Source organism: Emys orbicularis, chromosome 1, assembly GCF_028017835.1.
Source record: "Emys orbicularis isolate rEmyOrb1 chromosome 1, rEmyOrb1.hap1, whole genome shotgun sequence".
NCBI classification, from domain to species: Eukaryota; Metazoa; Chordata; order Testudines; family Emydidae; genus Emys; species Emys orbicularis.
Window position 1 is genome coordinate 315002712 of NC_088683.1, and position 23539 is coordinate 315026250.

Sequence of the window (23539 nt, forward strand, 5' to 3'; positions counted from 1 at the left end):
TACCTGTTCCTGGAATCTGAAGATCAATGAAAGAGTGAACTTTCCTAGCAATTCTGGTTGTGAGCTGAGGTTGTTATGAACTTGTAACCACAGAAAAACCCATTTGTGGGGTTTGAAGGACTGTCTCCTACCAGAGTCCTTGTTGGAGTTGAGGGTGATCAGTAGTACGCTTATTGGTATGCATGTAGGTTCTTTTGTTGTTTTAATGTTTTCTCTATGATGCTTTCACCTTAAGAATAAATGTGCTTGCTTATAAAGGGCTATATGGTAACTTGCAACTGAAGGCAATTATGCTGTTCATAGCCTTCAAAGAGCAAACAAACTGCAGATGCTGGAAATCTCACAGTGTAGCTAGGGAACTGTGCACCCCTGGTTAGGAGGGAGAAAAATATGGGTCTCTACTCAAGAGAAGTGACAGCTGAGGAGCCAGGAGCAGGTTCCCTTGTGGGACCATGGAGGAGGAATACAAATGCAGTTGCCATGAACTGTGACACTTTGAACTTGTCTTTATTTAATTTAATACTGTTGATTTCCAACCAATTCTTGACTTTGTCAAGGTCATTTTGAATTCTGTTCCTTTCCTCCAATACCTTGCAACCTCTCCCACTTTGTGTCATCTGCACATTTTATAAGCATACTCTTCACTCCGTTAGCTATTTCATTACTGAAAATATTGACTAGTGCCAGACCCCTGCAGGACCCCACTAGATACATCCCCCCAGTTTGACAGCAAACCCTAACTACTGCCATCTCTTATGCCCCCATCCTACTTCATATTGTAAATGGTGCTTGATTAGGGAATTGGATTTTGACTGGCTGTACCTTACTTGAAACTCTTTGCAAAAAGTGCAGCCTATTTCACGAGAGATTGTGTTGGGGTGGGGGGAAGGGGTAATGGGCCACAATTTTTTGCACCATAAAAGTTTCAAGTAAGGCAGTTCCATGTCTCAGCTACATTAGAACAGCTTAATGATTGTGGGGACGTGTCACTTAGGGTGACCAAAGACTTATTTTATCACATACAGCCAGTCAAAATCCAGTTCTCTATTCAAGCACTGTTTACAATATGGAAATGGGGTGGGGGCATAACAAGTGGCAGCACGCTGCTCAAGAACAAAGCTTCAGGTCAGTGAGTGGCAGTGTAGCCCAGCTCCTTCCGAACATTCAGATGGTTGTGGCAATGTGTCACTTTGGGTGACCTGGGAAAGAGTTTGTCATGCACAGCCAGTCAAACCCACTTCCTTAATCCATCACCATTTACACTATGGAAGTGGGATGGGGTGCTATGCAACAGCACACTGCACAGGAACAAAGCTTTGGGGTCAGTGAGCGAGGTGCCCCAGCTCCTTCAGAACAGGCTGACTGTTGCAGGGACACGCCTGTTAGGTGACCTGAGGCTTATATGGTCACACACAGCCAGTCAACACCCAGCTTCTTACTTGATTAATTAGTAAAGTAATGAGTAATTTACATTATTCACATTAAATATAAAAATATATGGAGATATACCTATCTCGGAACTGGAAGGTACCCTGAAAGGTCATTGAGTCCAGCCCCCTGCCTTCACTAGCGGGACCAAGTACTGATTTTGCCCCAGATCCCTAAGTGGCCCCCTCAAGGATTGAACTCACAACCTGGGGTTTAGCAGGCCAATGCTCAAGCCACTGAACTATTTCCCCCTCCCCCATTAGGTGATATTTCTAAAAACTGACTCTTACACTGATATTATTTTAAAATAATGTTGCCCTTTGACTAAGTTAACTAGGAACCAGGAGCAAGGAGCTTGGAACAGAGAACCAAGTTCAGCTCTTTGGGAGGGCGAGACAGAAAAGGTGGGGGTAGGAGAGGGTTTGGCTTGAAGTATCAGGGGGTAGCCGTGTTAGTCTGTATCTACAAAAAGAACAAGGAGTCTGGTGGCACCTTAAAGATTAACAGCTTTATTTGGGCATAAGCTTTCCTGGGTAAAAACCTCACTTCTTCAGATGCATAGAGTGAAAGTTACAGATGCAGGCATTATATACTGACACATGGAGAGAAGGGAGTTACTTCGCAAGTGGAGAACCAGTGTTGACAGGGCCAATTCAATCAGGGTGGATGTAGTCCACTCCCAATAATAGATGAGGAGGTGTCAATTCCAGGAGAAGAAAAGCTGCTTCTGTAATGAGCCAGCCACTCCCAGTCCCTATTCAAGCCCAGATTAATGGTGTTAAATTTGCCACCAGGAAACTACAATGCATTGGTGTTCTTCCTGAAAACACCATCCTGGCCACCATGGATGTAGAAGCACTTTACGCCAATATTCCACATGAGGATGGACTACAAGCTGTCAGGAACAGTATCCCTGATGAGGCCACAGCACGCCTGGTGGCTGAGCTTTGTGACTTTGTCCTCACCCACAACCACTTCAGATTTGGGGACAACTTATACCTTCAAGTCAATGGCACTGCTATGGGTACCCGCATGGCCACACAGTATGCCAACATTTTTATGGCTGACTTAGAACAACGCTTCCTCAGCTCTCGTCCCCTAGTGCCCCTCCTCTACTTGCGCTACATTGATGACATCTTCATCATATGGACCCACGGAAAGGAGGCCCTTGAAGAATTCCACCTGGACTTCAACAATTTCCACCCCACCATCAACCTCAGCCTGGACCAGTCCACACAAGAGATCCACTTCCTGGACACTACAGTGCAAATAAGTGATGGTCACATAAACACCACCCTATACCGGAAACCTACTGACAGCTATACGTACCTACATGCCTCCAGCTTCCATCCAAGACATATCACACGATCCATTGTCTACAGCCAAGCCCTAAGATACAACCGAATTTGCTCCAACCCCTCAGACAGAGACAAACACCTACAAGATCTTTATCAAGCATTCTTAAAACTACAATACTCACCTGGGGAAGTGAGGAAGCAGATTGACAGAGCAAGACGGGTACCCAGAAATCACCTACTACAGGACAGGCCCAACAAGGACAATAACAGAACACCACTGGCCATCACATACAGCCCCCAGCTAAAACCTCTCCAGCGCATTATCCACGATCTACAACCTATCCTGGAAAATGATCCCTCACTCTCACAGACCTTGGGAGGCAGGCCAGTCCTTGCTTACAGACATACCCCCAACCTGAAGCAAATACTCACCAGCAACTACACACCACACCACAGAAACACCAATCCCTGTAGCAAACCTCGTTGCCTACTCTGTCCCCATATCTACTCTGGCGACACCATCAGAGGACCCAACCACATCAGCCACACCATCAAGCGCTCATTCACCTGCACATCTACTAATGTTATATATGCCATCATGTGCCAGCAATGCCCCTCTGCCATGTACATTGGCCAAACCGGACAGTCCCTCCGCAAAAGAATAAATGGACACAAATCGGACATCAGGAATGGTAACATACAAAAGCCAGTAAGTGAACACTTCAATCTCCCTGGTCATTCTATTACAGATTTAAAAGTCACTATCATTGAACAAAAAACCTTCAGAAACAGACTTCAAAGGGAAGCAGCAGAACTAAAATTCATTTGCAAATTTAACACCATTAATTTGGGTTTGAATAGGGACTGGGAGTGGCTGGCTCATAACAGAAGCAGCTTTGCCTCTCCTGGAATTGACACCTCCTCATCTATTATTGGGAGTGGACTACATCCACCCTGATTGAATTGGCCCTGTCAACACTGGTTCTCCACTTGCGAAGTAACTCCCTGCTCTCCATGTGTCAGTATATAATGCCTGCATCTGTAACTTTCACTCTATGCATCCGAAGAAGTGAGGTTTTTACCCAGGAAAGCTTATGCCCAAATAAATCTGTCTTTAAGGTGCCACCAGACTCCTTGTTGGTTTGGCTTGGGAAGAGACAGAGAGGAGGGAGCGGGCTCCCCCTTCCTCCAGCAGCCATCTCCTGCCCATGGCCGTGGCCCAGCCCCCCAGCGCAGCTGTGGCCCAGGGTGGGATGACTGACACGGAAGATGGGGGGGTGGGGGTACGGAGCCAGCAGACACAGGGGGCCCAAGCTCACCCCACCCACCTGTAGGTGGACCCCCCCGCCCGCTCCGCGGGGCCTAGCGAGCGAGGAGCCCCGCCCCCCTGCCCAGACCCACCTGGGATCCCGAGAGCGCGCAATAGAAAACCAGCAGCGCTACTACCGCGCTGCCCATGGCAACCGCCAGGCCGGGCCTGCCGCGCAGCTTCATGGAGCCCGGACAGCGTCACCGCCGGGGCTCGGTCTCCCCCGCCCCCATCCCGGAGCCGCTGGTGGCTCACGTCAGCAGGAGGCCCCACCCTTCAGCGTGCGCGAGCCGGGCATGCTATGGCAGGCTCCAGGCAGAGCCACGGCTCCTACTGGTTCCTGTCTGGGAGACGGCAGCTTTGTCACATGACAACAGGAGGCTCATGTTAGTCACGTGACTTGGAGATGGCGAGGTCAGGCCTCCCTCCCAATTTTTTATACCCTGTTAATCTCCTTTGGGGTTGTCCGCCTGAGTGCCTGAGCGCAGGAGAACAATGGCCGGTATCCAGGAATTTTAAAGCAATCGATACCAGTCCTTTCGGCAGGATGCTAGGAGCACAGTAGCTAGGGTTATAATCGCTGTAACAGAGGGACCATTCCGCCCGGATTCAGGCATTCTACTCAGGCAACTTACTGTTAGGGTTTCTGCCGCATGAGGGGTCCTCCGAGAGATACAATGGACGTTGGTTGATGATGTCATTGGAGTGCGATTCATGGGCATTGTGGACCCCAGTGGCGAGGAGGAACCTCGTCGCCGATGGTTATTGCTTGTGCAGGGCGCTCTACAGTTCACTTGCGGCGGCGGCGGCGGCGGTCCCGGGGCGCGGTGCGGCGCGGGCTGGGGGTTGGCTGTGCTAGGTCCGGAGCCGGGGCTACTTTGTGCCGGAGCCGCGCAGCGCTGTGGCTTTTGTTGCTGCTGGTAACAAAGAGCCGGGAGCTTTGCAGGCGATGGGCAGCGGGGGGGTCCGGGGGTTGCCGGGCCTGAGGGCCGCGCGCTGACGGGAGCGGCAAGAGGCTGAGACAGCTGCACAGCTCTATCGCCCCGTATGCCCGGCGGCACCTGAGCCAGGCGCTGCCCCGCTTCTCACCCCCCTTTCTGGGGTCCCCTCTCTCCCTGCTCCGCGCCTCCTCTGTTTCTTCTTCGTCCCCTTTCTCTCTCCGTCCTCACAAAACCATGTAACTCTTTCCCCCCTTTAATGTGCCAGTTCCGAGGCAAGGAGCGTTAATCTCCGTCTCCTGCTGAACCGTGCATTGGACCAAGCATTTATATCGTGACTGAAATCCGCACCTCTGTCCAAAAGAGTCGCATCCCCTGCCCTGACCCTTTTTCTTATTGACTGTTTTAAAAGATTTTTTTCATCTCTGTAAAGTGTCGCTTTTCGGTCCTTTTCTTCTACAATAAAAAAGACGCTTCTGCAGTAAAGAGTCTTGCCTGGATGTATTTTTTCTTTAAATAAAAATCTACATTGGATGAACGAGTAAAGATGGATAAGAAATCATTTGAGACCGTGCTTGATGAAATTAGAAAGGTAACTTATCTTTTTACATGTTTGGTTGTGTAAATGCAAAACTCCTTGCTGGAGTACAGTTGGTTAAACACAGTTTGCCTTAATTGTTGTTCCTTCTGGAAGGCAGTAAAAGTCAAATTATTGCCCACTCTTCAAAGAGCAGAATGATATGCTGATAAGACATACTAGTTTTTGCTGAATGTAAACCAAATTTAGTCTAGTTGAGACTCTTTCTTGTGTGGCATGTTTGTTTCCATCTGCATGCCTCATGGCAGAGATTGTATCTTGTGAGATTGTGTTGAAACTTGACTAATTCATAAAAGGTTAAAATATAACTGTATAATAGATATTTTTAAAAAGTGGGTTCAACCTTTCTTCATTTGCAGACCCCTAAAAAATTTCAAATGGAGGTGGAAATCTTAGTCTGCGGACCACATGTTGAAAACCACTGTTGTATATTGACAGCCTTTTGTGGACCCCTTAGATATAGTCAGCGGACCCCTGAGCTCAGTGCCACAGGTTGAAAATCACTGTTTTAAATTATTTTGTTCTGGACTTGTAAGTAGTATATATTATATTGTATAGTTAAAGCATGAGAGTGAAAGACAGAAGATCTGCATTATATTTCTTGCTGTTCTAGAATTCCTGTGCAGTGTCTATCTAGTTACTTAGGCCTTGTCTACACCACGGGGGGAGATCGATCTAAGTTATGAAACTTCAGCTACATGAATAACGTAGCTGAAGTTGACGTACTTAGATCTACTTACTGCGGGGTCCACACTACGCTATGTCGATAGAAGATGCTCTCCCGTCGACTCCTCTTGCTCTTCTCGTTCAGGTGGAGTACAGGAATCGACGGGAGAGCGATCTGCGGTCGATTTAGCGGGGCTTCACTAGACCCGCTAAATCGACCGCTGATGCATCGATCGCCACGTGTGGATCCCCCGGTAAGTGTAGACAAGTCCTCGGTCTCTTGAAACCTCAGGTTTCCTCAGTCTTTACATAGAACGAGGCATGCTATGGGACTTAGTTCATTCATGTCTATAAAGTGCTGTGAGATTCTTAGATGAAAGGTTTTTATGGAAGTTCAACATATTATAAAGGTTTCAATATTAATGCTATATTGTGCATTTTGTGCTTTTTAAAGAAGTATGTGTAATCCCTCCCTGACTTTTGGTCATGTATGAACAAGTTTTCGAACGCTTTTCATTTGCTCAGAAAACTGAGACTAAATGACAGGCATTTTAATAGTATACTGGATCATGCTCTAGCAAAACATTTGTTTGATACTGGCGAACTTTAAATTGTTTAAGTGGACTAGTCTGTTCTATAGCTTGCATTCTCATCCCAGATGTGATGAAGATTTAAGGAACACCAAAATGACCCATTTATTTTAGGTATATTTTAAATTTGCATCACTTTCTTCCTTGACCAGATTTAAGGAATATGTTTTAAAGTTACATTAAGCTAAAAATTCATGGGATAGAAGGTAGTTGGAAAGTTAAATACTGCTACTATTCCATGTGAAATTTGACTAACACTGACATGTATTTGTCCTTATATGTAATACATCTTATTTTTATCTATTTCCCACACTTTATCTTTTTAATATAGATTTGTACATCGTAGGTGTTCAGTTTAGAATTGAGTTGTTTTTAAAGTGGCAGCAACATCCAGTTTCATGTTTAAATACAGTTTTTGATTGCAAGTAAAATTAATTCAGTATCTTAAAAGAGCACCCCTAAAAGTTAATCATACATTGAATTAATTTGTTACCCCATTAGTGAAAGGCCCTGCCTAAACTGGCATTTTTTTTTATTTATTTTTTTTTGTTAATCTTGAAACTACAATTCTTTTAGAGGATATAATGCTTTGAAAAATCAAATTTTACCTAGTGTTAGTGACATTAAATACTTATTATGGGCATGAGGCTAAACCTTCCCCAGCAAATATTTTTTTTTTTAATCAACGGTAGAAGAAGAAATTCATAAAAAGTGCAATTTTAAAAATAGCTTGCTAGTTGGTTAAATTAAATGTGGGTCTCTAATCTTTAAAAGTAGGTTAAACATTCACTTGTCTGACAAACCGCTAGCCTGAAATGGTCTACTGGAATTTTCTGCTGAGCTAACTACTGATGATCGAGTTGCTTAACTTGTTTTGCCTCCATTTCCTAATCTGTAAAATGGGATTAACACGTCCCAACATTAGATATGTTGTGAGTCTTAACTAATTATTTGTAAGTGATTTCAGATCCTAGTACTGAAGGCACGGTAGAAGTAATTAAGTGGTATATATGTATATGAGAGAGAGACTAAGTATTCAGGGTGAACTTGAAATCTAGTCAACTTTAAAAATGTATCGAAAGTACAGTATCAGATACTGTGTGTCTCCCTGAATTCACACGTAAATTTTTGCAATTTTATTTTATTATTTTAAAAATATGTTCTCTCTGCTTTTCATTATGTGAAAGGTTCATGCCAATGAAAGGAAACCTCAGCTTTCTGTAGTGTTTTAGTTGTCTTATGCTACTTGTAACAATAGTAATTTTTTTTGTCAGCATTAATTTTTCACACAGCCTCCCATTAAATAAAGTTCAGTTTTCTGAGTTATATTTTAGAGATACCAACTGCTTATTGATTTAATTTAAAATACCTTAAATGCAAGTTTTATCATGCTATTGTTACTCAAACTATTAGCAACTTAGCTCTGAACATGTGAATGAAGTAAAGGTTATCCTTGTTTCTTGTAAGTACTGTACCTACAATCCAAGTCCCTTTCTTGATGAGTAGGCCCCATCGACTGACTAGAATCACTTGTGTAAAAATTTTAAGACCAGCTCTGTACCACAATGACAAATAATTCTTGTATCCTTTTATTATGAAACTGCAAATAAATAATTTAAAATGTGATCTGTAATTGAACAGCAACCTATTTTGGCACGAATATCACTTCATTCTTCCCCTGAATATATCCTTTCAATTTCTTTTGTTTTCAAGGGGAGTTACCAATGTGCAGCATTTACTGCTAGTCTAAAGCTGTAACAATATCACTGATATTTTTTTTCTTTTTCCCAAAGAGTTGTAGCTTTAGAATGCTACTTGAGACCATGCATAATTATGCCGGCTTCCAAGTGCTGGGGTGTAATTAAGGAAACAGTCCAGTGCTTGAGCTGCATCTTGAATAACTTATTCCTAACTGGAAAAGAACTTGAGCAACTGTGTTATGTGTCTGAGGCTATGTCTACACTACAGCAGCTACAGTGGTGCAACTGCGCCATTGTAGCACTTCTGGTGAAGACGCTCTAAGCTGGTCATCTTAACTCCTACCTCCGTGAAAGGCAGTAGCTATGTAGGCAGGAGAAGTTCTCCTGCCGGCATAGCACTGTCCATACCAGTGCTAAGGTCGGTATAACTTATATCGGGCAGGGGTGTGGATTATTCAGACCGCTGAGCGACGTAAATTATTCATAGTAATTTGTAGTATAGACATAACCACATGACACCAGGCATCATCTTTATGCTGATGACCTGTAGATATAGCTTCGCCACTATCTCCTTCCCTCCAATCATATCTCTCTCCTTGGATGTCTTGTCATCTCCAATTGAATATGCCCAAAACAGAAGTTCTTCATCACTGTCAGCAACATGCTCGCCATTTCTCAGGCCTATAATCTTGTGACTGTTTGACTTCTGCTCCCTCGCATATTAAGGCCATATCCGAATCCTCCTGCTGCTGCCTTTTCAGAACCTTCAAGTTCCATTCTATTCTTTTCCATCCCTGCAGCCAAACCTTTTTGTTCAGAATCTCATCACTGATCTCTGGAACACACGTATTTGATCCGATAACTCTTACCTTTGAATCCCTCCACTGGTCCCCCGTCTGCTATTGCATTAAACTTAAGCGTCTCGTCACCTCCTGTAAATCTCTGCGTAACTTTGCTCCTCCGTCCAGTTTCATGTTGCCCATCTCCACTCTGCTAGTGCTCTCAGCCTTGTTGACCCATTTGTCTTATTACACAATCATTTCCCCACTTTCTTCCACACAGCCCCCTATTCATATGACCATCAACAAGGCCTCTAAACTCCTCATTTAAGTCCCCTTGAAAGAACCACTTCTGCTGTGCTACTTACAGTGACTGTTGACCTCTCTTTCCCTGTCAGTCTGTTTCTATCCTGAGACTAAACTCCTTCAAGCACAGACCTTTTTTTATTGTTTTTAAAGCGCCTAGGACATAGTGGGTTCTACTGTAAATAAAAACAAAGTTCTGGGAGCAAGTTCAGAACTGTATTTGAATAAAATTCTGAAACAAGATTTTTTCAGATGTGTAGATGTGTAATATTTTGAAATTTTATGCGATCTTCCTGGATATTTGGACATAGTATAAGTAAATAAGAATCTCCCAGAATCTTAAAAAAAAGAAAAGGAGAAGAAAAAAAAAAGAGATACTCGTATCATTCTAAGGCCTGTAACCTATTTCACTTCCTTCAAACATACCACATGTTATGATGATGTCTTGATTTCTGGAAATAACTTTTTAAATGGAAGCAGGGGAATAGGAATGCAGGAGTTCAGTAAGAATGGGGTTATTTATCCTCAACTTTGTGTAGAGATGAATTTTCTTTGTAAATAGCTTGATCATACTAGAGTGGTATGGTGCAGAGAGAGAGCACTTCTTGTTGTAGTCCCTGGAGGCCTGAACTGTGGGCCGGGGGGGAGAGGCTATGTACTGTACACAAAGAGATGGTTTCTTTCCTTTCTACCTTTTCTTTTAACTTCTAGAGGGGATAAAGCCAGCGTGATTACTTTTGTTATGGTTAAGCTGGGTTTAACAACTTGATTGTGGAGTTTCACAACAGAATACTTATGTTTGCTAGGTAGGAATGCACTGAAATAATATTGTCTCTAGTTTTGAAGATCTTGCCATGGGCCATAAGCTTAGACATCTAACAGATATCATGGTATCAAAAAACATCTGATATAAAAATAATGGGTCAGTCTAGTACAGTTTTTGTGCGGGGCCTAAAGATAGCATAACTTGCCCCAGGATTGTCTACCTCAGGTTTGCGACACCCTCATGCAATGATGATCACTGAATATGTTTTTAGTTTTGGACTGTTGGAGTAGTTAGAACACCCTTTGCTCAAACATGACCCCAAGACCTGGCCTAATTATTATAACTGCTCTTATGTAGTGATTTTTCACCTGCAAATCTCAAAGTATCTTATAAAGGAGATAATTATTATCCCCATTTTATAGATGGGCAAACAGAGGCACAGAAGGGTGAAGTGATTTGTCCAAGGTCTTACAGCAGGTCAGTGGCAGAAAGGGGAATAGAACCAATCTCCTAAGTACCAGTCCAGTTCCTTAACCACTGTGCCACTCTGCTTCCCTATGTTTTGTACAAGTGTGTATTAAACATGTGTAACAGGAGAATATTGACAAGATCGCAGCATTCTCTAGAGCTAACTTTCATGACCATAATTTTAGTTATCACCTTTATATTTCTAGCAGCCTGTCCCCAAGAAATGCCCAGAGTGAGTGGCTCTAGATCAGGGATTGGCAACCTTTGGCACGCGGTCTGCCATGGTAAGCACCCTGGCGGGCTGGGCCAGTTTGTTTACCTGCTGCGTCCGCAGGTTCGGCCGATCATGGCTCCCACTGGCCACAGTTCGCTGCTCCAGGCCAATGGGGGCGGTGGGAACCGTCGGCCAGCAGATCCCTCAGCCCGCACTGCTTCCCAAAGCCCCCATTGGCCTGGAGTGGCGAACCGCGGCCAGTGGGAGCTGCGATCGGCCGAACCTGCGGACGCGGCAGGTAAACAAACTGGCCCGGCCCGCCAGGGTGCTTACCATGGCAGACCGCGTGCCAAAGGTTGCCGATTGCTGCTCTAGATTCTTCATAAAAGTAACTAAAGCAAGATGTACAACTAAATGCCTTAAATAGGAATATACATAAGCTGCAGTTTGAAGTAATTAACTGCCATCTCTTGGTTTCAAGAGCCATTAGAGAGTTAATATTAAAGCCAGTGTATCTAAAGCTTGAAAGGAGGACCATTATGGTATTCTTCCAGTCTGAACCTAAACAGAGTGAACTTCTTAATAGAGAAACTAACAAAGTAAAAGAGATTTTAAGTCTCCTTCTGCTTGAAAATATTCACGTAATTGTTCAAGGAATATTCTGTGGTATAGAAATCTTTCAGTATAATTGATGCAAATTTTTGTGAGATTAGATGTTTTTCTCTGGAATACATTTGTCTTGCAGATGGTGTGTTTTTAATTGTTTTTTTTTTTTTTTTTTTTTTGTCAGCTAAATGTCTTTCTTTGCCTTTTAGGCTGTGTTGACTGAATACAAATTAAAAGCTATAGAATATGTGCATGGATACTTCTCTAGTGAACAGGTAATATTCTACATACTGCTATGTATTTATGGAAAATGTAAAATTCAGGATTTGATCTATACACTCATGTACATAGACAATTCCTCCTTCTATGCAAAGCCAGATCAGATTTCACTAGTTGCCTTTTTACTAATTTAGGAGATTTGTGACAAATTCTTAGTTACACCAGTTTTAATCTGGAGTAACATAATAATGGGGTCCAGATTGTACCAATTAATAGAGATCAGATTTTGGCTCTTAGCATGTGGGCGGGAAATATCCGTAGTTAATTATCATGGAATTCAGGACCTTAATGATGATGGGATATTTTGAACCTGTCTTTATCTTCTAAGCTTATAAGTAAAGATTGTTACTTTGGTGCCAAGTAAGATAACGTTACAGGATTTTTTTGTATATATATTTGTGTATAAATTTGGATGCTACTCTTTTTGAAATTAAATGATTATAATCTTCTCTAAGGCTTCTTTTTTAAAAGTCTATAATACTCTAGCATGTGTGATATTTGGTCAGATATTTGTGTATATAAAAACAAGAATATTAAAATAATTACCCCAAAATCTACCTTGCTACCCAATGGGATTTTAAGGGTTAGATGAAACAAAAAAACACACTGGACAAGAACATAAGAACGGCTTTACTGGGTCAGACCAAAGGTCCATCTAGCCTGGTATCCTGTCTTCCGGCAGTGGCCAATGCCAGGTGCCTCAGAGGGAATGAACAGAACAGGTAATCATCAAATGATCCATTCCCTGTCGTCCATTCCCAGCTTCTGGCAAACTGAGGCTAGGGACACCATCCCTGCCCATCCTGGCTAATGGCTGATACTGTTGTGTAATAACACCTGATCAAATATTGCCTATATATGCACACAGTGCCTAGCAAAATCCCACCACGCTCAACGAGTAGAGTGGCAGCAAAGATATTTAACATTGTCAGCAGAACGTGTGTGTGTGTGTGTGTGTGTGTGTGTGTATATATATATATATATATATATATATATATATATATATATATATATATATAAAGAGGTGAACTGTATGTTTTTCTGTTTCAGATTGTTGAATTACTGAGATACTTTTCTTGGGCTGAACCACAACTAAAGGCAATGAAGGCTTTACAACATGTATGTTTTCATGGAGCAATCCTTTGAAGTGTCCCCACCTGTTTCCTCTGCTTTTAATTTCCATAACCACATCTGTATTCCCATTGCATGGGCATAGTTTATAATCTGTGTGCTTTCCTTTTCACCGCTTTCTCTTATGATGGCATTATGCTGTGTTGCTTCTCTTACTCTCTGCTTCTATCGGGAGTATCTTGATTGTACACTTTCTGCACCATATATCCCAGGGAATAATCTAGTTCTTGGTAATTATGACTAATTTAAATGTTTTGCAGTAGCATACAGTTCCCCAGAATTGGGGCTCTATTATGTTTTCAGCACTTAGCACATAAGAATACTGTTCCTCAGAGGGTGTAAGATGATTGTTTATTGAAATTCCTGATAATAACTTTAAAGTTACATACTGTACTAAAAATAAGAATCCTGTCTTATTTTTTATTTTCCCTACTTGTGTTGTCAGAAAATGGTAGCTGTTCAAGCATCAAAAGTGGTTAATATCCTTAACTGCTTCACCTTTAGTAAAGACAAGCTTGTTGCTCTAGAACTCTTAGCTTCGTAAGTATTTCTTTTATGTGTTGTATTTACTTATTGAGATGTTACCGTTTTTACTCATGTCTGAATATGTCAGACAAAGGAAAGTTTCAGAGGAACCACTTTGGACAATTAAGGCAAAACACCTACTTGCTTTAAAATGATTTGGTGCTCATGAATGGAAAAAGTAATAGCTGTAGCTTGTAATAATGGAGATAGGCGTTGCCAAACTTCCTAAGTTCATCTGTCCTGAACTGCAATACCCCTGCTACCCGATTGAAAACTGACTGTTGTGCCAAAGTTAATGATGTATTCAAAAGCCTTTTAGGCTATGTCTACACTGCATATCACTGGCAGCAGCATGTAGGGCAGTGTGTAGCTACAGGCTTCAGTGAGAGGCTCTGGCAGGCGGGGCAGCAACAGGGAAATGCCCCAGCAGCTCTCCGCTGCCAAAGCCTTTTCCCACTGGCTACCCGCTGCCTGAGCGTTTCCTGCTGTGGGAAAGACTCTGGCAGCGGGACACTACAACCCTAAAACTAGCAGTGTAGAGGGGGGAGGCATTTCTTGGCCGTGTACCTGTTGTGGTTGCTGGGAGACGTCAGGCCTAAGCCCACTCAAAGCCAAAGGCTTGCTCCCTCAACCGAAGGAAAGGGGCCATTGAACCCAGGCCACAATTAAATACTGAGGACAACAAATGAGGGAAAAAAGAGACAGAAGTGAAGCTTAAAGGTTAAAAATCAAGGATCCAGAGGAGGATCCTGAGCAGAGAATCCCTGACAATGCCCACTGCTCCTCAAAGGTGTCTGAGGAGTCAGTGGACACCACCCAGAGGAACTCTGCCCGGGATTGGACAAGGAACCAGAAATAGGTCCCACAGTAGCAGAGCACCTGCCATCCAGCTTCCTCCTCCTCCTGGTCTGATGGTTGGCCATCTTGGCCAGCACGAAAAGGAGGTTGATGAGGTCTCATGATCTTGTGGGGCTGCGGCTAGAATGTGCTAGGATAAACAAGTGAGGGGGAAAGTGCAGCTAGTGCCTCAGTAAGAGGTTCTGGAGGAGCTGGAAGAGGAACTGCAGCCTGATGCACTCTACGTTAAATGTGTGCCAGTGTCTCCCTCTCACCGCAAAAAGAACAGGTGTTGGGAGTTCGTAAATAATGCCAAATACATGCTTGTACTTACGGCTCCATGGAGGAGCTGCCAACTAATATCCCCAGCAGGCTGTGATATCAGAGTGGAGTACAGGCTGGCCCACCGAGGTTCCTCACCCGCCTCAGGTGTCAGCAGGTCCTGGAACTTGGTGTCGGGGCAGGACACAAGGGCGAGGAAGTGGATGGTATGAAGCATGTGTACAGATGTTTTCTGGGTGCAGTTCGGAGATAGACCAGCTGGATGGCATTCAGCCTATTCAAGTGGCTTGTTGGAATGGCCAGAGGGGCTCAGGCAGGGGCCTGATGACAACTTCTAGAGGGCCAGGGTGAGAGGTGGGCCGAGAGCACCCTCGGGCAGGACCTGCTCAAGAAAAGAGAAGCAGGAGACTTTGGATGTGTAGAGAGCCATGTAGGGTACAGACCCTGTGGATTCAGATGTGCCTTTACTCTAGTCACCTAAGCCGTGCTTCAGTGTCTACACTACTGTTTACACTACATGCCCCCCAATAGCATGGGTATATCTCCATAAGGAGTGTGTAGTGTAGATGTACACTTAGAAACTTGGCAGAGCTTATCAAACTCATTTCCACTTACTGAACTATGCCAAAAGTAGTCCAGGTGGGTTAAAACTGTGTATTAGGGTTCCCCTGAGACCTCTCCCACTTGGTTCTCCAAGAATTCAGTCCGACTCAGATACCTTTATTTGGCACATGGCAAAGCTATGCTGAGTTGATCGGACTCAAGCATAGGGGGTTGGTATAGGGCAGTGGTTCTCAAACTTTTGTACTGGTGACCCCTTTCACATAGTAAGCCTCTGAGTGTGAACCCCCCCCCAATAAATTAAAAACACTTTTTTATATATTTAACACCCATTTTAAATGCTGGAGGCAAAGTGCGGTTTGGGGTGGAGGCTGACAGCTCGCGACCCCCCATGTAATAACCTCACGATCTTCTGAGGGGTCCCAACCCCCAGTTTGAGAACCTCTGGTATAGGGCATACGACACATCCAAAGTTACACAGCAAACCTCTTCCTTTATATGCATTTACACATTATATTGCATATACTATCAGTTGTATCACACGTTTTGGGATTGGCTTAGTCTCGTCGTAGGAACCAATCCCTGTACATCATGCACTATGCATTTAGGATTACTCTTTACCTCATTTTATATTCTAGCATTATCTTATCCATTGTTATCTTGTCCATTGTAAATGGTTCCCTGGGTATTCCCCCCTCCCTTATCTTATCTAGTATAGACATTCTGTTTCCAGTCAGCAGATTCTAATCCTCTCTCCCAAGGGATGAGGCCTCACCCATGTCCAACAATTCATATCAAGCCATTCCTACACAGGGCATTAGCTCACTGTCATCTATCCAATACCCAACGCCTTCTGCATTTTAAAAGCTCCCTAAGTATTTATTTACACTTGGCAAATAATTCACATTTTTAAAAGTATGTAAACACCTATTTAAATAGGCACGTTCAGTTGCTAGGTCAGAACAGTTTTTAAAAGGTTTCCATGTAAACATACATTTGGGATTATTGATGGAACACAACTGCTCCAGGATCTGTCTATCATATAAATCTATATTTGGGGACTCTTGTACTGTGGTTCAGTGTTAAAGCCTATTTGAGGACTTCTTAGTATGCCAATTCTTGATATGAGCAGCTGTTAAAACAAAGAACACTAACACCATAAAAAATATACTAAGTTCATGTTATGGCTGTGGTGCAAACTAACAAACCAGAAAAAAAGTTAGTTGATCCACTTTTATTTTACACCATTGTGCTTGTGTGTGGCTAACAGCTTTGTTCAGTACCATGATGATCCCATTTACACCACATTTTCCTCTATCAAGAAATCTATTTTAATGGAAAGTAACTATAATCATAGTTGTTCTTTGCTATTAGCTCTCCCTGCTGCTAGTCTGGAACATCTGTGACAGCAGTGTGGCTGCTGCTACCAGGGTCATTAGGCAAAACGGTGACACCAGGTATTGGGATGCCTGCTGCACTTTGAAATGTTAGTTGTTTGGTATATTTCTTTATTTAAATTTTGATGTGACATTTGCAGTGTTTCACCACCACTCCACAGCATGGAGGTAACTGCCAAGAGCCTCTTTTTGATCCTGCAGGAATCTGTCACCAGGCCACCAGATGGTGGAGAGCAGGAGCCTGTGCCAAGCCTGGTAGCTGCAGCCTTGCTGCTGTGATAAGAATTGTGCATCAGTCGGAGTGAGAGCTGCTAATGTGAACTATGACAATAAACTTAGGTTTTACTCATCCTTTCAACATGGCTGTTTTGGCCACTCAGAAATTCAAGTTTGTATTTTCCTGTGTATTGTATTAATTTACAAATAATTGAGAGACCCTATTTCAAGACATAAGCATTGGTGACATATGTAAGGCTGAATTCATTTCTTGACCTGTAAGAGGGAGAAATCAAGCACTACACAGGTTTAATAATAGTTTGTGCACAGACTAATTATATATATTAATATATTACTGAGAACTGTTTGAACAAATAATGCACTATTCAAAAATGATTAGTACACCTCTACCCCGATATAACGCTGTCGTCGGGAGCCAAAAAATCTTACTGCGTTATAGGTGAAACCGTGTTATGTCGAACTTGCTTTGATCCGCCGGAGTGCGCAGCCCTGCCCCCCCGGAGCGCTGCTTTACCGCGTTATATCCGAATTCATGTTATATCGGGTCGCATTATATTGGGGTAGAGGTGTATATAATATTCCAGGAATGTCACTCTGTGTGTCACTGTGAAGCCTAAAATGTCTGGTTAGATAATGTAGAGTCGTGGAAGCAGCTACAAGCATGGTCGAGAGCTCTTTTGGTTCAGAATATCACCAGGTTGATCCATCACTGGGTTTTGTGATCTGTTACCATCCAATTTTTAACTTCTCAGACATTTTCTCTTTACACACACGCCCCCCCATGCCTGTGCAGTTGCATGGGCTTTCAGCTGCTAGTTCCTGATCATGTGTGTGTGATAGGTATAAGAAATGACAGTAACTGTTCAACCGTTTCCTTTGTAGCAACATTGTTGATGCTCAGAATTACCGCCTTATTGAGGACCTGTTCAGGATTAACATGTCAGAGAAGAAAAGGTGCAGGAGAATTCTTGAGCAGGTATTAGAAGATGTTCGCTGATATTGTGTTATTTCCATCCATATGGTCACTGCAGGATCAGGGCCCATATAATTAATAGCTAATGGAAACTGTTGGTTGACAATCTGAAGGAAGTGATTCTGTGAAGGAGGAGAGCAAATAATTGGTGGTTGTACGAGAAGAGGAAGACTTTTTCACACAAGGGTTGTGTAGGAAAAAAGCCATGATAATGTGAGAGATGACTAGGGTCACAGTCCTACTTTCTTTAAAGTCATTCTGAGTACTGCCATTGACTTCAGTAGGAGCAGAATTGGGCCCAAAGGAGCCATCAAAACAAGGTGGGACTGGATAGAGCATGCAGTGAATAGGGGAGGAGTAGATGGAAAGAAGAACTAACATACAGGGTAAGCAAAGCTATGGAGAGCTTTGAATCTGGATTTCCATGTAGGTACATTCATTATTCATGAAGGCTGAATATCACAATTCATATCCTTTTAAAAGTGCTGAATTTCAGACACTAAATAATGCAATACTGTCTGAATTTGTAGAGTTTTAATGCTACTTTCTTTGGTTATGTTGCAGGCTTCCAAAGGAGGTTGTAAAGCCCCTCACGCTATGATATCTTCCTGTGGCATGATTCCTGGAAACCCTTATCCCAAGGGGAAACCAAGCCGGATAAATGGAATTTTCCCAGTATGTGAAGTCTACTTAAGTTCTTCAAAAGTGCTTTTGATTTAGAATGTACTGTAGTATACCTGAACTGCTGTTCAATCAAATGAAAGGAGGACAACTTGGCATGAGTGGAATTAAAAGCAATAACTTTGTCATGTATTGCCCAGTAACCATTCATAGTGAACAATTAAAAAGAACTCTGATTTCTTTCCTTCAGAGTTCTATGTAAAACCTCCTTTTATACAAGAAATAGATAGAAAAACTTGTACCACAAACTTGCTATACAGAATCATGGAAACTAAAGGTGTAAAAGGGTTATTAGTAGATGAACTTTTTGACATAATATGTGATTGGTCTCTGCAATACATTTACTAATCTCAGCTCATTTTTAAATGTCCTATGCTAAATGTTGTCTGTGAACTCCTTATAGCTTGTCTTTCTGGTGGCGAGGACCCCAGAATTGAATGCAGAATTCCAGGTGTAGCAAAAACTGTGACTATTTAATATGTTTCTGCATACAAAAGCCCAGTGTTATAATGCAGCCTAATTGGAACTTTTTTAATTGTGATGCAACTAATCCAGAACACAGTTCTGTATTTTGGAATGTGTGATTAATTGAGACTATCAGAATAGCTGTGAATTTGAATATTATTCAGAATAAGACTAAGGTGAAAATCTTTCTCTGCTTTCTTCTATTTATTTCTAAATAAAATGCTTAATAACTGATGTTTTTTATGTCTTAGGGAACGCCTATCAAAAAGGAGACTGAAGAATGTACTAATGAAGGGAAGGGAATTGCAGCCCGTATACTTGGACCATCCAAACCAGTACGCCTTAAGCCTTATGATTTTTTTTCCTTATGAAATGCTGTCATATCACTAGAAAATAAAAAGACTTGAAGAGGGTATGAGGAAGCTGCATCTCTACTTTCTTGTCATTAAGTATTGATGGCTTTACTTATTCTTCTTAACTGTAATAAGAATGCTATGCAGTGTCCCAGTATTTCTATAATTTTATTAACTATAAAGAAATAAATTCTGCAGGGGCTTCCATTCGATACACTATGCATGCATTCTAGGACACAATATCAACTAGGCTAGTAAGGAAAGCCAAGCTGGATCCCGTAGTTCCATCATGACCTCGTCTAGAAATTTTAACAGCCTTTCTGGCTTTGCTTCATGATCTGTGAGGCTTTTCCACATCAAAATCTAATATACAACTCCTGAAATAAGGTGCGTTATGAGGAAATTTATTCTGTGGCAACACAACTAAATTTCTGATTAAAATTTTTTTTTTGGTAACAAATGGACAGCAAAGTACTGAATCTGACGTTTTCAGTGTGAGTTGAGAAGTATTGCAGAAATGTATGACTAGTACTTCTGTTTCCAGGTGTTTCCCAATCTAGTGGCTGTATTTTTAATTGTATTTATTTTAAGGACTGGATAATTTTATGGCCATAGTTTACATTTGTGGTTGTGCAAATTAAGAGAAGGGAAACAGAATCCAGTGCTTCAGGGCATGAAAGCTGCATGGATCAGGAAAGACTTTCCTTTTTTCCTTTCCTATTGCTATATTACACAACTATGTTATTACAACACAGTATTTCACCTTCTTTAGAAGCATTCAAGTATTGGCAGCTTTAGAGTCAGGGTAGCAAACATAATGAGTCAGCAATGTGATTCGATACAGCAAATTCTCTTTCCCAGGATAAATAACAATGATCTGTACAGTATCTAAGCATCTAAATCGGTGGTTCTCAAACTTTTGTACTGGTGACCCCTTTCACATAGCAAGCCTCTGAGTGCGACCCCCCCCCCCCCAATAAATTAAAAACACTTTTTATATATTTAACACTATTATAAATGCTGGAGACAAAGCGGGGTTTGGGGTGGAGGCTGACAGCTCGCGACCCCCCCATGTAATAACTTTGTGACCCCCTGAGGGGTCTCGACCCTCAGTTTGAGAACCCCTGATCTAAATGCTATAATTTTTGGTGGAGAAACATATTACTTAATGCTTTTTCACATTTTTTAACGTAGGCTCCAGCAACGTACAACCCACACAAACCTGTTCCATACCCCATCCCACCATGCCGGCCACATGCAACTATTGCACCAAGTAAGGCTTCTTTGTGCTTTAGCTTGATCCTATTATTTGATCTATTTGTTTTCTTTTAAAAAGGTTCTAGTGTGGTGATACATTTCTGACCATAGTTAGCTTTTTAGTTGACTGTGCTCCCTTTGTGTATTCTGCGTCCTAGCTCTAACTTCTCCTGTTACCACTGTAAAGCCAATACGATGAGTGTGTTGGCTTCTTTTCCAGCTTGTGCATCATTCAGAGAACTGTCAACGCCATTCTGATTGTAGAATCTCTTATTACTGGAGGTGACATGCGTTTCAGAAAAGATGAGGATGATAACTATAGAGTTCTTAGAACTCAATTGAATATAAATATTTGAATTCTGTATCATAAATGCCAATACAAAGTTTGTTGTTGGAAAGCTGGATGTGTTCTTTGAATCTGGCCATGAAAAAGATATGCTGTCCCTTTTAGGGTATGTCTGCAAAGCCAACAGTCTTGGGCTCATGCTACCCCACTAAATATAGCTGTGTAGATTGCTTTTAAGTTGCAGCTTGTGCTAGAACTTTGGGCTCTGAAACGCGCTTCCCTCTCTAGGCTTCAGAGCATGAGCTCCAGCCTGAGCCACGACATCTACAAGCTATTTGTAGTGTGGTAGCACGAGCCCTGTGAACCTGAGTCTGTCACTCTGGGCTCAGAGGCTCGCTGCCCCAGGCTGTGTAGATGTATCCTTAAAGGCAAAGACCACATGGTCAAGCAGAAGTAAGTTTATTTCAGTTGCTTTAAGCTCCTTTGATCAAATGCTACACTGCATTAAGAAACTGCATTGTAATTAGTTAGTAAATAAAGTGAGCTGAGCCTTGCTTCACTTGACTGTTTTTAAGCCATGAGCAAAACTTATGTGTAAGGTGTTTTGGTATATATCAGAGGGGAGTGTTTGTCCCCTCAGTGAATATAAACTGCTCCTTAGATCTTTGCCATAAACAGTCATGCAAGGAATTTTAATACCTGTAGCATGAATGAAAAGTGCACATATCGGAAGTTACTTGATGTTGAAAAGCTCCTTTCCATGTTTTGAGTGGTGTTGATAGTGCTGTCTGTATCTTATATGTGTGAATTTGCATATATGTTTTTCACACCCTTTTGTGGGGGTGTGGATACATATTTTTATATAAGCTCTGATGTCCCTCTTCACTGCAGTAACTAAGCGCTAAAACAGTACAACAGCGTGTGTCAGTTACTATACATTATAGGACAATAAGCTATTTTTATGATAGGAAACATTTACTATACCTAATCTATCAAGATCACCTGCTATTCCAGTTTAGTACCTTATCATTTAAAGAGATGTTGAAGGACGACGGTTCCAAAGTATGACATTTACCTTGAAAGGACTCTCTTTTTCATGTACATCTCCTTGCCAGTGTTGGTGGGTTTTTTATTATCAACCCTCCAAAAACAAGGGTTGTCACAGCTTTGGGGTGGGAGTTGTTAGGGTGGGAACAATAACAATAAATACTGTGACCCACATATGCATTTCGTATCACTTCCTTTCTCCCATCTCTTTTCTTGTAAGACAGCATGGAATTGAAAGAGGCAAGAATTTTGCTCTCCCAGATTGCTTCAGAGAGCAAGAAATACATTTATCTCAGTCTTCCGTTGACACTGTTCTTATGAGCCATCAGAGAGTTACCCTAACTAAAACTTACATTGGAACACATGCCTCTCATCCTATGTAGCCTGGAGGGTTAAGTGGCTTTGCTTTAACTAATAAGGGAACATTTTAGAGCCTTGAAAGTATCCTTTTAACAGAATAATACTGACTAGTCCACCCTTAAATCATCTGTTTGTATTTATTGACTTTTGTTTGACGCATATGTGTGGTGTTTGGGTTTTTTTTAGGTGCTTACAACAGTGCCGGTCTAGTTCCAATGGCCAGTGTCCTAGCACCAAGCTTACCAGCTCCTCCACCATATACCCCTAATCAAGTGGGATCAGGTAAAGCATGTGTGTCTGTATAAATGTTGGCATAAACAAATGTTTTTAAATGTGAGAATGGATAACTTATTTCTGAAGTTGTTCTGCCCTTAAATAACTGTTGTTCTCTACATAGAAAACGAAGACCTTTCCAATCAGGCAAAACCTTCCCAAAATCAAGGTAAAGTGCAGCTCTTCAGGGAAAATCTGCTGTATTTTGATGCAATTTAATGCATTCCTTTCAGAAAGTTGTAAATTATTTTTAAACCTCAAGATTTTTAACTTAATCTGAATGAACATTAATATTTTGTATTTTTAATTGTGTGCCTATTTGTCCAGATAATATAGCAAACAACTAAGACAAAATACTCTTAGAAATGCAGTGCACGGAAATTCATTATTAGCAACTGTTTTTCAGTTGCTGAAAAAATTGCTTTTTGCCTAATCTGGGGCAAGTAGGATTTTTGTGTATGTAAGTCACAGTGGGAGATTTGAATGCACAACCGCCAAATTTTACTGATAGCACAATATGTTCACAGCTTGTAACTTTTTTAAATCCAGTATGTGGGGAAGGTTTCATTGCTGCTACTTGTGCCATTCCTATTATGTGGCAGAAACTAAAAACAAAATAACTTGAACTTTTTTTCAAGCTGAATTTGTCTTCTGTTATGCACACAAGCAAGTAACCAAAACAAAGTAAAATGGCCCTGTTAAAGGAGCTAACATTAAAAATTCTGGGAGAATGTTCTCTGTCTGTTTTGTCTCCATCCTCTGTGCCCACGTGTAGTTGCTCAGGAATTTTGCTACTTAAAGACACACTTAGTTATACGCTTATGACAGATACACAGGTAAATCAATACAATTAAAAGGACAACATCCTCATTGAAAACCAGAGTACCAACAACAATCCTTGGCTATCTTGAACCTAGATTTCTCTGATA

General features: G+C 41.9%; 2 protein-coding genes across 3 annotated transcripts in view; one reads left to right on the top strand and one right to left on the bottom strand.

Annotated features, from left to right (window-relative positions):
- Positions 1-4247, bottom strand: part of NHLRC3 (NHL repeat containing 3) — a 30083-nt gene extending 25836 nt beyond the window's left edge. Inside the window, exon 1 of the mRNA XM_065412944.1 lies at positions 4128-4247. Within this exon, the coding sequence (XP_065269016.1) occupies positions 4128-4220 (93 nt within the window). The 5' untranslated portion in view covers positions 4221-4247. The remainder of the gene's footprint in view (positions 1-4127) is intronic.
- Positions 4248-4898: 651 nt separating this feature from the next.
- The window catches only part of PROSER1 (proline and serine rich 1), a 28413-nt gene continuing 9772 nt past the window's right edge, over positions 4899-23539 (top strand). Inside the window, exons 1-10 of one of the 2 annotated variants that reach the window (XM_065408476.1) lie at positions 4899-5565; positions 11876-11941; positions 12996-13064; positions 13522-13616; positions 17798-17891; positions 18453-18563; positions 19286-19369; positions 20582-20660; positions 22524-22619; positions 22735-22779. In XM_065408476.1, the coding sequence (XP_065264548.1) occupies positions 5521-5565; positions 11876-11941; positions 12996-13064; positions 13522-13616; positions 17798-17891; positions 18453-18563; positions 19286-19369; positions 20582-20660; positions 22524-22619; positions 22735-22779 (784 nt within the window). In that variant the 5' untranslated portion in view covers positions 4899-5520. The remainder of the gene's footprint in view (positions 5566-11875; positions 11942-12995; positions 13065-13521; positions 13617-17797; positions 17892-18452; positions 18564-19285; positions 19370-20581; positions 20661-22523; positions 22620-22734; positions 22780-23539) is intronic. The other variant, XM_065408483.1, reaches the window with a different exon arrangement.